This window comes from Zalophus californianus, chromosome 9 (genome assembly GCF_009762305.2).
Source record: "Zalophus californianus isolate mZalCal1 chromosome 9, mZalCal1.pri.v2, whole genome shotgun sequence".
Classification (NCBI taxonomy): domain Eukaryota; kingdom Metazoa; phylum Chordata; class Mammalia; order Carnivora; family Otariidae; genus Zalophus; species Zalophus californianus.
The window spans coordinates 119,974,589-119,991,300 of NC_045603.1; the positions used below are offsets into that span (position 1 = coordinate 119,974,589).

General features: G+C 38.0%; 1 protein-coding gene across 2 annotated transcripts in view; it reads left to right on the forward strand.

Moving 5' to 3' along the window:
* DNAJC1 (DnaJ heat shock protein family (Hsp40) member C1) overlaps positions 1-16,712 on the forward strand; it is a 228,247-nt gene that overhangs the window by 85,267 nt on the left and 126,268 nt on the right. For both annotated transcript variants that reach the window (XM_027594515.2, XM_027594516.2), the window contains exon 7: positions 4,310-4,400. In XM_027594515.2, the coding sequence (XP_027450316.2) occupies positions 4,310-4,400 (91 nt within the window). The remainder of the gene's footprint in view (positions 1-4,309; positions 4,401-16,712) is intronic.

The window sequence follows — 16,712 nt, forward strand, 5'->3', positions numbered from 1 at the left end:
AAATCCCATAGTTTTAATACAATATTACAGAGCTAAACCTCAGCGGTCCAGAGCCCTGATTGATTAGAGTAAACATTCATTCATTCATGGAATATTTATTAAGCTTCTATTATGTTTCAGGCAGTGTCCACAAAGATTGATGTTTATATCTATAAGATATTCTAATTTTCTGTGTGTAGGTAAACTGGGGCTTATTCTGGACTCAAAATGAGACTTTATTTTCTCTACTTGACAAGTATATTGACGTGAATTAGCCACTCATGAAGAATGGGGGGGGGGGGGGAGTTTGAAAACAACTGCTCTTTTTTTTTTCTCTTTTTTCCCCTTTATTTTTTTATTTACTTATTTATTTTTTAACTTCAATTAATTAACATATAATGTATTATTTGTTTCAGGGGTACAGGTCTATGATTCATTAGTCTAATATAATACCTAGTGCTGTTTACAACACATACTCTCCCCAGTGTCCATCACCCAGCCACCCCTTCCCCTCACCCCCCTCCCCTCCAGCAACCCTCAGTTTGTTTCCTAAGATTAAGAGTCTCTTATGGTTTGTCTCCCTCTCTGGTTTCATGTTGTTTCATTTTTTCCTCTCCTCCCCTATCATCCTCTGCCTTGTTTCTTAAATTCCACATATCAATGAGATCATATGATAATTGTCTTTCTCTGATTGACTTATTTCAGTTAGCATAATACCCTCTAGTTCCATCCACATTGTTGCAAATGGCACGATTTCATTTTCTGATGACTGTGTAATATTCCTGTGTGTGTGTGTGTGTACCACATCTTCTTTATCCATTCATCTGTCAGTGGACATCTGAGCTTTTTCCATAGTTTAGCTATTGTGGATATTGCTGCTATAAACATTGGGGTGCAGGTGCCCCTTCGGATCACTCCGTTTGTATCTTTGGGGTAAATACCCAGTAGTACAATTGCGGGGTCATAGGGTAGCTCTAATTTTCACTTTTTGAGGAACCTCCATAGTGGAAAACAACTCGTCTTATTCAACCCCTTTTGAATACGTGATTCTCCCTTAGAATATACTTTAAATAATAGCCACCTGGTCTCTTCTTGAATATTATCTCTGAAGTCAGTCTCTTTCATTTTAAGGTAGTTTAAATTATTAGAAAACTCTTCTTTGTATTTATCCAAAATCAAAATTTCCGTCTCTGGAACCATATATGGTGTTACACCATTCTCTCCTGTAATGACCCTTAAGATATTCTCTGATAGTTACCAGGTTATCTCTAATCTTCTTATCTCCATTCCCCCTTTTTTTTTATGTAGTGTTCCATGCTTCATTCTTTGTGTATAATAATTTCAAGCTTCCTCACCATTTGATCACTTTCTTCTTAAAGTCTTAGTTTGTCAGTGCACCTTAAAGTACGGTACACCAAACTGCACACAAGGAGAGTGGGAACAATGTAGAGTGTTGAATGCAGGAGAGCTATTTGAGATCATAGGTTTCTTAAAGAAGTAAGCCTTTCTGGAGTAGGCATATTGTACTTACAGTTTGAAAATACAAGTAAGATGTGAAGAAAAGAAAAAGGATGAGGAACATTTGAATGCTTAGAAATGGAGCAGAGGGAAGAAAGCGTTCTCGGCCTAGAACAAAACAGTGAGTGAAACTAGGGAATGTGTTAAAACTCTTGGAATTAGGTAGAGTAGGCTAAGGTGATGAGGTACATAGTGATCCTCAGATGAGTGTGATTTTTGGATCAAACGGATAATTTTAAGGAGGGATTTTAGTGGACTTCTGTGCTGTAGCAGGAAGAAGCACATTAGCAGAGAAATACTCAGATTTGGTAGGACCAGTAGGAAGAAGCTACTATTACCCAATAAAAGATTTTTGCATGGAGACGGTACCAAAGGTAAAGAAAATCATGTAAGCAAGAAGATACAGGATTCTGCCAGAGGAGTTTTGGTGAAGTATGAAGCAGAAAAACTCACTCTTTGTGGTGCAGAATATGGTTTTTGGTAAAAGGATGAAGTTATAATCAAAATAGGTAACATATAGAAGGCCTATGTGTAAGATGTTATTCTAAGTGTTTCCCATTTATCAACACTTCGGTCTTTACAATAGCCCTGTGATTATCCCCATTCCTGAATGAGATAATTCACCCAAAACTAAGTGAAGTAATTTGCTCAATGTTATATAGGCTCTAAGATGGCAGAGCTGAGACTTTAATTCAGGTAGTCTGGTTCCCAAATCTGCCCTCTTACTCCCTGTATTTTATCTCACTATACTGTACCATGATGGTTGATTTCAACCTACCTTCTTTCACATCTCATGAATAACTTACCTGTGCCCTTTTTTCTTGCATGGTGCCACCTTTCCTACTCCCTTCAAGGGACCAGTGCCTTTCTGACCTTTTCTTTTCCCTACTATTAAAAACTACTGTCTGCAAAGAAGCTAATAAGCGCATTCATTCATTCATGTCAAGGAATAAATGACTGATATGGCTTAAGGAAAATAATAGTATTCCAGGTTGAGTTTTTTAGGGGGGACAGGAAATGTTAAGGGGCCATATATCCTTAATCCAAAAGTATATATGGGCTAGGAGGATAAGTATGTTGGATGCATGACTTTCTGTACCCTTGAAGTGATACCATTATTTCACACACCCAGGGCTTATGGAATCCTTCTGGTAGAAATGAGGTGGGAACATAGAAGTGAGAATGGGAGAATAGAGCTAAATCCTTCTGGTAGGGCTTATGGAATCCTTCTGGTAGAAATGAGGTAGGAACATAGAAGTGAGAATGGGAGAATAGAGCTAAATCTTGATTATATTGATCCAGTGATTTTAGAAATACCTCTTATTTACCTAATTCAGTGTTGGGTAGAAGAGTTCTGATATAACCCCAAGAGACATAGACTCTAAGAATATCTGTAACTCATAGACAGTCATAGATGAAAAGAGAAAATTCTATTCTAGAGTTTAAGTGTTCATGCATTTCCATTTGAATCAAGGTAGAGCCAAGAATTTATTTTGTTCCTTTATTTCCTTAAAAAATAAAACCCTCTCAGATGAGTCTATGATTTATCTGCCCTAGGAATCTTAAAATCTGGGAATGTTACCCTAGAGTTATCCTTGATACCTCTCTTTTTCTTATTCCACATCAATCATCAAGCCCTTTCATTTCTTTCTTTACAAGATTTCTCATATATTTTGATCTAGTTCAGTTCAATGAATATTTATTGTGTACCTGTTTTATGCCAGATACTGTACTCTGGTCATACAAGTACCCCTATCTCAAATTTCTCATTTTCTAGGAGAGAATATAGCCTGATACAAGCAATCCTAGAAGTGTGCTTAAATACAAAAGCAGTATACAGTAGAGAATTACTCTGCCAGGGAAGGTCAGAAAAACTTGCAAAGGAGGTGATGCTTGAATAGAGTTTTCAAGGATGAATAGGAGTTCATCAGAATAATGGCAGGGCAGCAAAATATTCTAGTTAGAGGGCAAAGCATAGGCAAAGACATTAAAAAAAAAAAAAAAAGCACAATGTGGCCTGGCAGCTATAAGTATCTTGCTATATAATGGATGAAGTTTGAGTTAAGAGGTAGTGGAAAATTACCTATTCTGTTTTTCTCCTTGCTGGGATCTTCATATGTCTAGGGCATCAACTTGTTAATGTCCATGTTTGTGATTATTGAAGCCCTAGGCTTTTTTCATTACTCTGCTAGAGTCTTACCTGTGTGCCACTCCTTGAGACTTTGGCCACTATATTTTGACACCTAAGTATTTGTCCTCAATCCCCAACTCTCCATGATAGGAACTAATCTCTAAGTGTGGTGGAAGGAGGAATGACAACTTCACTTGTATCTACATGATCATATAGGTTTCATAATCAGATTTGCATATAATAATTTTGAAAATCTTTTGAAGTTAAGGGACTAATATGAAAATAGTACTTTGTTAGTTGCAGTAATATAATTTACTGTACCAAATAATTTAATTCAGTTTAGCAAGTGTGTTTTTCTGCTCTTTGTCCATTCAATAGCACAATACTGAGAAAATAAACAAGGGTGGAAAACAGGAAGAGGAGTCCTCTCTTCCATATCTAAGAGAAAAGACTTTACTTAAATTTATATTCCTGCAATTACTAGCCTTAATAAATAAGCTCTCTAAGAGAGAAAAATCATAAACATTTAGTTTCTTCTGTTCATCATAAAATGTAAAAACATAAACAGAAAGGAAGACTGCTTGTTAAATGAATATACTGCTTTAAAATGAAATCATGTGGAAAATAGTGTCAAAGCAAACTGATTTTCATGTTAATTTATTTGTAACTTCTTTTTTTAAGGATGCTGGGGAGTTTTATGCTAAATATAAAGAAACAAGATTGAAGAAAAAGGAAGATGCATTGACCAGAGCTGAACTTGAAACACTTCAAAGTGAGTTTTAAACATTGTCTTGCTGTCTTAACAATATCATATAAAACTGATTATTTAAATTTGGATTTTCCCTTAAAGTCAGCAGTAATTAAATGTTCTGTGCTTTCTTTACCATCCTCTAAATAGAGTTACTTCCTTAATGTATTACTATATTAGTAATTACTGAACCACCCACAGTTCAGTATCAGAGGAGAGATAAAATCAACATGGGGTCATAGAGTTCCTCAAATCCAGGAGGCATCCAAAATCCAGAAAGTCCTAAGATACTCCAGTGCTGTAGTTGTCATTGATATTTAGTGCCAGGTCTGTCCAGCTGATCACTCAACTTGCTGTAAAATAGTAGTAAATGGGAAGCCTGAAAATATCAAGGATTTTTGTTTTGAAAGTCTTTGTTTCATTAATCAGTGTATTGTTATAACATGAAAACCCTTGACTAAATTGTCAGTATGTTGAAAAGAAGTCTTCTACTGAACACTAAAGGCAGTTGTTGCTGATTTTAGGAAAAGCTGAATATATAATTAAAGAAGGCATTTCCTCAGCCCTTGTCTTCTTGTCTAATTTTGCCCTATGTACATCTTCCCCACATGTATACACTCTTCCCTTTACTTTGCTTTATTTTTATTCAGAGCATTTAACACTACTTAACATTAATTTATTTGTTAATTTACTGTCTGGTTCTCCCAACAGAATGTAAGTTCTATGAGAGTAGGGACGTGATCTATTTTGTTCACTGCTATGTCTATCCAAATACCTTAAACAGACCCAGTCCACAGTAAATACTTGTGGACTGAATTTGTGGAGGTGAAATCTCTATTCTTTTAAAAATTCCAGTGTGAATATTTGGGATTTAGACTTCATTTCCCTCCACCTACCTGGATTCCTAAGAAGTGCCCGGTGTTGGAGCACCTGGGTGGCTCTATTGGTTAAGCATCTGCCTTCAGCTCAGGTCATGATCTGGGAATCCTGGGATTGAGCCCCATAGTCAGGCTCCCTGCTCAGTGGGGAGTCTGCTTCTCCCTCTCCTTCTGCCCATCTCCCTGCGTCTTCTCTCTCTCTCTCTCAAATAAATCTTTTAAAAAAATTTTTAAAAAGAAGTGTATGGTGTCATGGTACCAATATGGGCACAAGAGACAACACAATGATAATTAATAACTGGTCACCTCACACCTATAAATGCACACACATGCACAGCACACATAGTGTTACAAAACACTTGAGTGCTTTTGAGGAGGGTGTACAGTAAAAGCTGTTCCTGCAGCCCATATAAATATAGTTGACCCTTGAACAATGCAGGAGTTAGGAGCACTGACCCCCCACACTGTCGAAAATCCATGTATAACTTTTGACTCCCCAAAAACTGAACTACTAATAGCCTACTCTTTACCAGGAGCCTTACCGAGAACTCAGTTGATTAACACATATTTTGTATGTTTTATATATGATACGTTGTATTAAAATAAAGTAAGCTGGAGAAAAGAAAATGTTAAGAAAATCATAAGGTACAGAAAATACAGCACTGTATGCTATATATTGAAAACAGTCTGCATATAAGTGGGCCCACAGAGTTCAAACCTGCATTATTTAAGAGTCAGCTGTAATTTAGCCAAAGCAAACTGGAAGAGAGTAGCTGTGGTATTAGTATACCATGCATCGAATTCATACACTTCATATATAGAAAAATGGTGATAACTATTTCCCTTCAGAACTCTTTCCCTTTGTTTTCTGCCTTTAACCTGGCACCAGACAATGGTTTGAGAAGAGAGAAGAAAATTAGGTTCTCTTCAAACTCAGAGTACATTGCCACTACCTAAATGTGTGACTTTGAGGATTTTAGTTTCCTGTGTGTCAAAAAAACATTTTGGGCTAGGTAATCCAGTATTTCTATTGCTGCTCTCACAAATGGCCACATATTTAGTGGCTTAAACACAAATTTATTATCTCACAGTTGTGTAAATCAGAAGTCCAGCATGGGTCTCATTAGGCTAAAACCAAGGTTTACCAAGCAGGGCTTTTTCCAGCTTCTAGAGGTCCCCCATATTCCTTGGATTATGTTCCTCTTCCTCCATCTTCAAAGGCAGATGTGTGATGTATGACTTTTCTTCTGTAGTCACATCTTTCTCTGACCATAACTAGGAAAAGTTCTCTGCTTTTAAGGACCCATGTGATTAGATTAGGCGAATTTGGATAATTCAGGAGAATCTCCCATCTCAGGGTACTCAACCTTAATCACATATGCAAAGTCCCTTTTGCCATATAAGGTAAACTATTGCCAGATTCCGGAAATAGAATGCGAACATCTTTAAGGGTCCATTTTTCTTCCTATTAGAATCCCTTGGGTATCTGAGCAGCTTTAGAGCAGGGGCTGCTTCTGTTTTATCTTTATGTCGGCAGCATTGACTATGGGACCTGGCACATAATAAATGGATATATTGGATGACTATATGAATTAATGTAATGCCATAAATATTAATGAGCACCTATCCTGTATACAACACTGTTTCAAGAAGCACATAATTTAATTCAAAAAGTTTCAACAGTTAGAAATACTAAATAATATTCAGGGGTGCCTGGATGGCTCAGTCAGTTAAGCAGCCAACTCTTGGTTTCAGGTTGGGTCCTGGGGTCGAGCCCCGAGTTGGGTTCCGCACTCAGCAGGGAGTCGACTTCCCCTCTCCTTCTCCCTCTGCCCCTCTCCCTGCTCACTCTCTCTCTCTCTCAAATAAATAAATAATAAAAATCAAGTCAACTATATCATTGATTAAAGCAGATTTCTGTTAAGAGGCAAGAGTTTAGGATGATAGAGGATTACATATTAAGCTATGTGTTGGGGAGGAATGGTGGGAAAATGATTATTATTGTTATATTAAACCTAGGATTGAAACAGAAGCTTATCTTATAGAAATTGTTGAGATAGTTTTAATTATATTGAGTAAATCAATAAATAAATGAAACTCTTAAGTGTACTACTTATATAATTATTTTTAATTGTTATGTAAAATTTTTCGAAGCTTTTTAAGACAAGTCAGAAGGAGGGGGGAAAACACATTTACAAGAAAAGAGAAAAATATCAAACTTTACCCAGAATTTACTGGTAGAATCAAGGTGAAAATACATTTTATTGCTTACATAGACACAGCTTATCATTTTTATGTAGCTTTTGTAACAAACCACCTAATTGTTATAATTTTGGCATATATATTAGAATTCTGTAATAATAATGGGTATGTACACTACAACTTAGAATATAGGGGTTAGACATAAAATATTTATCACAATGTAAGATAATTGATCACTACATAAAAATTCCTTTTAAAGTTTATGACCATGGTGCGCCTAGGTGGCTCATTCGTGGAGCATCTGCCTTCAGCTCAGGTCATGATCCCAGGATCCTGGGATCGAGCCCCGCATCAGGCTCCCTGCTCCGCAGGAAGCCTGCTTCTCCCTCTCCCACTCCCCCTGCTTGTGTTCCCTGTCTCGCTGTGTCCCTGTCAAATAAATAAAATCTTTAAAATAAATAAATAAATAAAGTTTGTGACCATTTTCACAAAATCACTCAATTTTTGTTCTAAGAGTTTGATAGAAATTTTCAAACAGATTAATAATTCTTTATTTTTTATTGTCTAATAAAAAAGATGATGTAAAGAAACACATTTTCAAATACATAAATATCTGAAAACTCTGTTTGCCAGTAAAAATATATAGTAATCTTTTAAAAAGTTTGAAAATTCGTCACTAATTTATCAAGTTATTGAAACTCAAAATGGAAAAAGTAAATGTCAGAAAGCATATTAAAAACAATACTTGGGGCACGCCCCACTTCTGGAGCTGTTGGATCCAGTGCGAGCACCTCCTGGGGAGAAAACCCGGAACACTTGGCTCTCAGGACAGGAGCTGATGTTCCAGCAGCATCATGGGCTGATTTCACTGGGGCCCGGGGAAGACTTTGTGGAAATGAGCGCTGCAGGGAGGATTGTTGTGTTATGGGGGGGGAAGGAAAGGAGGAGTAGGGGACCCTATTTCAACTGATCCCCGGAATTGAGCTAGAATCTACCAGACCACTCTGAGCACCCACGAAACCAGCCTGAGTTGTAAGAAGATCTGAATCTCTACAAACAGAATATCGCAGGCAGTTGGTTTCGAGGTACGAAGCAGGGAGCCATGATTCCGCAGGCAGATATTGGAGGATAAATGGCAGCGGGAGGGAGCCTGGCCGTGGGGATCCTACACCGCCAGTGAGCAACAGCCTCACGCTCTGGGGACGGGGTACAGACTCACAGACCGGTAGCGGCGGGGAAAGGACTTTAGGGCAGCCCCCGGGGCGGAAACCGGAGCAGCGGGGTCCCGTGTGCGAACTGGGGGCGGCGGCAGTTTTAGAAGCACAAAGGGCAGAGACATGCCCCAACCTGGAGGCAGGACTGGGGGTGCTGCAGAGGGGCACACAACCCAGGGTGCTGCAGTTTATAGCAGCACAGACAGAAACGGAGACGGTGTGGCCTGGAGAGCTCAGTGAAGAACAGACTGTGATCTCTCTGCTCTGAGGCAGAGGGTTGGAAACCGTCTCTTCTGCTCTGACTCGCGGAAGAGATGTGGAAAGCCGCCAGGGAAAGCCCCAAAAACTGATTCCCGCTGAGCCCATCCCGTGCCACAGGGGGCAGGGCAACTCTGCCAAAACAGGGTTGCCTAAGCAACAGCGCGGCAGGCCCCACCCCCTGAAGACAGGCTGAGAAAACAAGAGGCCAGAAACCCTAAGGTCCCAAGAAAACAGGTGCATCTTGCTTGGGTTCTGGTCAATAATTTGGACTCTTTACATTCCCTCAAATACCCATCAATGGAATGACTAGGAGGAGGAGCCCCCAAAATAGAAAAGACTCAGAGATTATGACTTATGCTGCAGATTTACAAATGAATGCAGATATAACCAAGGTATCGGAGATGGAATTCAGGCTAGCAATTGTGAAGACAATGGCTAGAATGGAGAAATCAATTAATGGCAACATAGAGTCTCTAAGGGCAGAAATGAAAGCTGAATTGGCAGAACTTAAAAATGCTATCAATGAGATCCAATCCAATCTAGATAATCTAACAGCTAGGGTAAGTTAGGTAGAAGAACGAATAAGTGACCTGGAAGACAACATAATAGATAAAAAGGGAAAGGAGGAGGCCAGGGAAAAACAACTCAGAATCCATGAAAATAGAATCAGAGAAGTAAGTGACACCATGAAGCGTTCCAATGTCAGAATAATTGGAATCCTGGAGGGAGTGGAGAGAGAGAGAGGACTAGAAGATGTATTTGAGCAAATCGTAGCTGAGAACTTCCCTAATCTGGGGAATGAAACAAACATTCGCGTCCTAGAGGCAGAGAGGACCCCTCCCAAGATCAAGGAAAACAGGCCAACACCCCAGCATGTAATAGTAAAACTTACAAATCTTAGAACCAAGGAAACCATCTTAAGGGCAGTTAGGGGGAAGAGATTCCTTACCTACAGAGGGAGGAACATCAGAATAATGTCAGACCTATCCACAGAGACCTTGCAAGCCAGAAAGGCCTGGCAAGACATATGCAGGGTACTAAATGAGAAGAACATGCAGCCAAGAATGCTTTATCCAGCAAGGCTGTCATTCAGAATGGATGGAAAGATGCAGAGCTTCCAAGACCGGCAGAAACTGAAAGAATATGTTACCACTAAGCCGGCCCTGCAAGAAATATTAAGGGGGGGGTTCTATAAAAGGAGAAAGACCCCAAGAGTGATATAGAACTGAAATTTACAGGGACAATCTATAAAAACAACGTCTTCACAGGCCACATGATGACAATTCATATCTTTCAATAATCACTCTCAAGGTGAATGGCCTAAATGCTCCCATGAAACGGCACAGGGTTGCAGATTGGATAAAAAGACAGGACCCATCCATATGCTGCCTACAAAAGACTCATTTTGAACCTAAAGATACATCCAGACTGAAAGTGAAGGGATGGAGATCCATCTTCCATGCCAGCGGACCTCAAAAGAAAGCTCGGGTAGCAATTCTTAAATCACACAAATTAGATTTTAAACTAAAGTCTGTAATTAGAGACACAGAAGGACACTCTATCATTCTTAAAGGGTCTATCCAACAAGAAAATCTAGCAATTGTAAATATCTATGCCCCCAACATGGGAGCAACCATCTACATAAGCCAACTGTTAACCAAAATTAAGAGTCATATTGATAACAATACGTTAATTGTAGGAAACCTCAATACTCCACTCTCAGCAATGGACAGATCATCTAAGCAGAAAATCAACAAGGAAACAAGAGCTTTGAATGATACACTGAACCAGATGGACCTCATAGATATTTACAGAGCATTCCACCCTAAAACAACAGAATACTCATTCTTCTTGAGCACACATGGAACTTTCTCCAGAATAGACCACATACTGGGTCACAAACCAGGTCTCAACCAATACCAAAAGATTGAGATTATTCCTTGCATATTCTCAGACCACAATGCTTTAAAACTGCAACTCAATCACAAGAAAAAATTTGGCAGAAATTCAAACACTTGGAAGCTAAAGACCACTCTGCTCAAGAATGTTTGGGTCAACCAGGAAATCAAAGAAGAACTTAAACAATTCATGGAAATCAATGAGAACAAAAACACATCAGTCCAAAACCTATGGGATACTGCAAAGGCAGTCCTAAGGGGGAAATACATAGCCATCCAAGCCTCACTCAAAAAAATAGAAAAATCCTGAATTCACCAACTAACTCTACACCTTAAAGAACCAGAGAAAAAGCAACAAACGATGCCTAAGCCACACATTAGAAGAGAAATAATTAAAATTAAAGCAGAGATCAATGAATTAGAAACCAGAAACACAGTAGATCAGATCAACGAAACTAGAAGTTGGTTCTTTGAAAGAATTAATAAGATCGATAAACCACTGGCCAGACTTATCCAAAAGAAAAGAGAAAGGACCCAAATTAATAAAATTATGAATGAAAGGGGAGAGATCACGACTAACACCAAGGAAATAGAAACAATTATTAGAAATTATTATCAACAACTGTATGCCAGTAAACTGAGCAATCTGGATGAAATGGAGGCCTTCCTGGAAACTTATAAGCTGCCAAGACTGAAACAGGAAGAAATTGACAACCTGAATAGACCAATAACCAGGAACAAGATTGAAGCAGTGATCAAAAACCTCCCAAAAAAACAAGAATCCAGGGTCTGATGGATTCCCTGGGAAATTCTACCAAACATTCAAAGAAGAAATAATACCTATTCTACAAACTCATGCTATGAGGCCAGCATTACCTTAATTCCCAAACCAGGCAAAGACCCCATCAAAAAGGAGAATTTCAGACCGATATCCCTGATGAATATGGATTCCAAAATCCTCAACAAAATCCTAGCTAATAGGATCCAACAATACATTAAAAGGATCATCCACCACAACCAAGTGGGATTTATCCACGGGATGCAAGGGTGGTTCAGTATTCTCAAATCAATCAGTGTGATAGAACACATTAATAAGAGGAGGGAGAAGAACCATATGGTCCTCTCAATTGATGCAGAAAAAGCATTTGACAAAATACAGCATCCTTTCCTGATTAAAACTCTTCAGAGTACAGGGATAGAGGGAACATTCCTCAAGTTCATAAAATCCATCTATGAAAAACCCAGAGCAAATATCATCCTCAATGGGGAAAAGCTGAGAGCCTTTCACTTAAGATCAGGAACACGTCAAGGATGCCCACTCTCACCACTATTGTTCAACATAGTACTAGAAGTCCTGGCAATAGCAATCAGACAACAAAAAGAAATAGAAGGTATTCAAATTGGCAAAGAGGAAGTCAAACTCTCTCTTTTCACAGACGACATGATACTTTACGTGGAAAACCCAAAAGACTCCACCCCCAAATCACTAGAACTCATACAGCAATTCAGGAATGTGGCAGGATACAAAATCAATGCACAGAAATCAGTTGCTTTCTTATACACTAACAACGCAACTGTAGAAAGAGAAATTAGAGAAACAATTCCATTTACAATAGCACCAAAAACCATAAGATACCTTGGAATAAACCTAACCAAAGAGGGGAAGGATCTATACTCTAGGAACTACAAAACACTCATGAAAGAAATTGAAGAAGACACAAAAAGATGGACAAATATTCCATACTCATGGATCGGAAGAATAAACATTATTAAAATGTCTGTGCTACCCAGAGCAATCTATACCTTCAGTGCCATCCCAATCAAAATTCCAATGACATTTTTAAAGTGCTGGAACAAACAATCCTAAAATTTGTGTGGAATCAGAAAAGATCCCGAATCGCCAAGGAAATGTTGAAAAAGAAAAACAAAGCTGGGGGCATCACGTTGCCCGATTTCAAGCTATATTACAAAGCTGTGATCACCAAGACAGCATGGTACTGGCACAAAAACAGACATATAGACCAATGGAACAGAATAGAGAACCCAGATATGGACCCTCAACTCTGTGGTCAAATAATCTTTGACAAAGCAGGAAAAAACATGCAATGGAAAAAAGACAGTCTCTTCAATAAATGGTGCTGGGAAAATTGGACAGCCACATGCAGAAGAATGAAACTCAACCATTCTCTAACACTATTCACAAAGATAAACTCAAAGTGGATGAAAGACCTCAATGTGAGACAGGAATCCATCAAAGTCCTAGAGGAGAACATAGGCAGTCACCTCTTTGACATCGCCCACAGCAACTTCTTTCAAGACACATCTCCAAAAGCAGGTGAAACAAAAGCAAAAATGAACTTTTGGGACTTCATCAAGATAAAAAGTTTCTGCACAGCAAAGGAAACAGTCAACAAAACAAAGAGGCAACCCACAGAATGGGAGAAGATATTTGCAAGTGACACTACAGATAAAGGGCTGGTATCCAAGATCTATAAACAACTTCTCAAACTCAACACCCAAAAAACAAATAATCAAGTCAAAAAGTGGGCAGAAGATATGAAAAGACACTTCTCTGAAGAAGACATACAAATGGCTAACAGACACATGAAAAAATGTTCATCATCATTAGCTATCAGGGAAATTCAGATCAAAACCACATTGAGATACCACCTCAATGGCAAAAATGGACAGGGAAAAAAACAAATGTTGGAGAGGTCGTGGAGAAAGGGGAACCCTCTTACACTGTTGGTGGGAATGCAAGTTGGTACAGCCACTTTGGAAAACAGTGTGGAGGTGCCTCAAAAATTTAAAAATAGAGCTACCCTATGACCCAGCAATTGCACTACTGGGTATTTACCCCAAAGACACAGATGTAGTGAAAAGAAGGGCCATATGCACCCCAATGTTCATAGCAGCAATGTCCTCAATAGTCAAACTGTGGAAAGAGCCGAGATGCCCTTCAACAGATGAATGGATAAAGAAGATGTGGTCCATATATACAATGGAATATTACTCCGCCATCAGAAAGGATGAATGCCCAACTTTTACATCAACATGGATGGGACTGGAGGAGATTATGCTAAGTGAAATAAGTCAAGCAGAGAAAGTCAATTATCATATGGTTTCACTTATTTGTGGAACATAAGGAATAGCAGGGAGGACATTAGGAGAAGGAAGGGGAAAATGAGGGGGCGGGAATTGGAGGAAGAAATGATCCATGAGAGACTATGGACTCCGAGAAACAGACTGAGGGTTCTAGAGGGGAGGGGGGTGGGGGATTGGTTAGCCCTGTGATGGGTATTAAGGAGGGCACGTACTGCATGGAGCACTGGGTGTCATATGAAAACAATGAATCGTGGATCACTACATCAAAAAATAATGATGTATTGTATGGTGACTAACATAACATAATAAAATTTAAAAAAATAATAAAATCTTTAAAATAAAATCAAATCCTTTAAAAAAAAATACCCATACCAGCCATGAGTAATAAAATTCCTAATGCTCATGTTTTTGATATCAGTGGTATATTAGGGAAAGATGATGGTATCAACATTAAGAATGTTAAAGAACAGTCACATTATTAATGATGTCAGAAACTGTCATGTATTTTTTAATGTAGTCTCTAATGGTTTACATGCAAAGAATCTTTTAATTAATTTTGTTAACTTCATTACAGTGTTCTGTATTATATACTTTAGAATTAATATATAAAGACCCCAAATCCCCCAGTGTGCATTTCATTTGCCCCTATCCCTCTTAATTTTAAAGACCATCATTGGAATACTGAGTTCATAATAACATTTCCATCTGCTTAATTGAGTAAATGCATCTCATGCAGATTAGCAGTAGCTATTTTATGCTGCCTGTTTTTCATGACCTAATTGTTAATCTGCCCTCAAGTCTATCTGCTCCACTGCTGAGATTGTGCAGTATCCTCGGAGGGCCGTACCAGAATATACATTGAGTAAGGTGTGGTCGTCTTACTAAAATGGTATATTAGAGGAGAAATACAAAACGGGGAATTTCTTAAAAATTAATATCATTGTTCTGGGAATCTATGCAAAAAATGTGATATCTATTTGGAAAATTTGAGGCACTTATTTCTTTATTACAAATTTAATCAATTTTATGTTTTAGGCTTAAATAAGTTGAATATTTATAAATATGACTTTTTCATTGTTATATGTATGTTATATTATACATTCTTTAATTATTTGAGTTTCATTTTAAGTCAGTAGATGTGAATTCTAAGTGCTATAATGAAACAGCCCATATCATGAATGGGAAAAATGAGTTATTTTATAAAGAAATTGGTTGTAGGGGCGCCTGCATGGCTCAGTCAGTTGCGTGTCTGCCTTCGGCTCAGGTAATGATCTTGGGGTCCTGAGATTGAGCCCCACATCCAGCTCCTTGCTCAGCGGGGAGTCTCCTTTTCCCTCTCTCTCTGCCCTCCCCACTTGTGCAGGCTCTCTCTCTCTTTTGCTCTCTCTCTGTCTCAAATAAATAAAATCTTTTTTAAAAAAAGAAATTGGTTGTAAAGGTGAAATTTTGAATAGACAAAATTAGGGGAAGAATTAAAATTTAGTATTTCCCTTATCTTTTTCTCTGTACCTTATATGATTTAAAACAAAAACAAAATCAAGTAATCAAAACTTTACTGTGAAGTATTTCTTTTTTATTTGCAAAAATAATAGTTCCAGACATTAATTATATTTTTCTCCTTGTTTCTTGGTCCCTGTTGCATACCCCAGTGATGGACCTAAGTAGAGGTGCCAAGGGAACAGTGAGAAGGTGGAGAACAGAATATGCCTTTTTGGGGTGGTAGGATGGGAAAACATTCACTCTCCCCAGAGTAAAGCAAGACTGGTGTTTAGAAAACTCGGGTTCATGAAGAAAGGAAATGCTAGTGATGATTTTAAGTTGATTCAGGAGTTGGTGGTGAAAAGGACAAGGGAGATAGGGCAGAGGTAGCCCCAATTTAGGTTAGATCATTTATCCTGTGGCAATATATTGTGCTCATGGATGGGAGAATACTGTCTGAGATAACTTACGAAAAAGCATAACACCAGTCACTAGCTCCAGTACATTTGGAAACATGACCAAGCAGAAACTCTGCCTTAACTTATGAATCATATTATATGGTGAAACCTAATAGCCCTAGTCCCACGAGTTTATGTGTAGGCAGAGAATACCTAAAGAATAGTCTTATTTCCTAGGTACTTTCCTCAATAACAATGAATTTTTAAAATCATATAGCTCAAATATAAATTTACAATTCCTTCAGCATTTCAAACCATAATGCTAGGTATCCTTAAGTGTAATGCAATCTTAATTTCCCACTGAAGTGATTTGAAAACTTTTTATCCAATTGAATATGTAAACATTTATGGCTTTAGATTGGTTAAATTTGAACTAAGATTTTATTTAATTAATTTACTTAATTTGGAACTAAAAATATACTTATTTAATATTATACTTTTAATAACATAATATGTCCATTTATAAGCTTCATGCAGGCAGGTATTTTTGTTTGTCTTGTTTATGGCTGTAACCCCAGAGCCTAGAACAATGCCAGGCATGTGATAGGTACTCAGGAAATATATTTAACAGAGTATATCACTTTTATTTCCATATGTAATGAAATATGGTCCCGTATGTGGTGCTGACACTGGAAATTTTATCCCAAGTCATAAGTACCTATTCATCTCATATTAAGATTTTTTTCCCTTTCTTCATGATTGCTACAATAAAATCACTATATTGTTTCTTTTTTTTCTAATATTTTTTATTGTGGTAAAACACGTATAACAAAATCTGCCATCTTAACCATTTCTAAGTATATAGTTCAGTAGTATTAAATATATTCATAATGTTGTACAG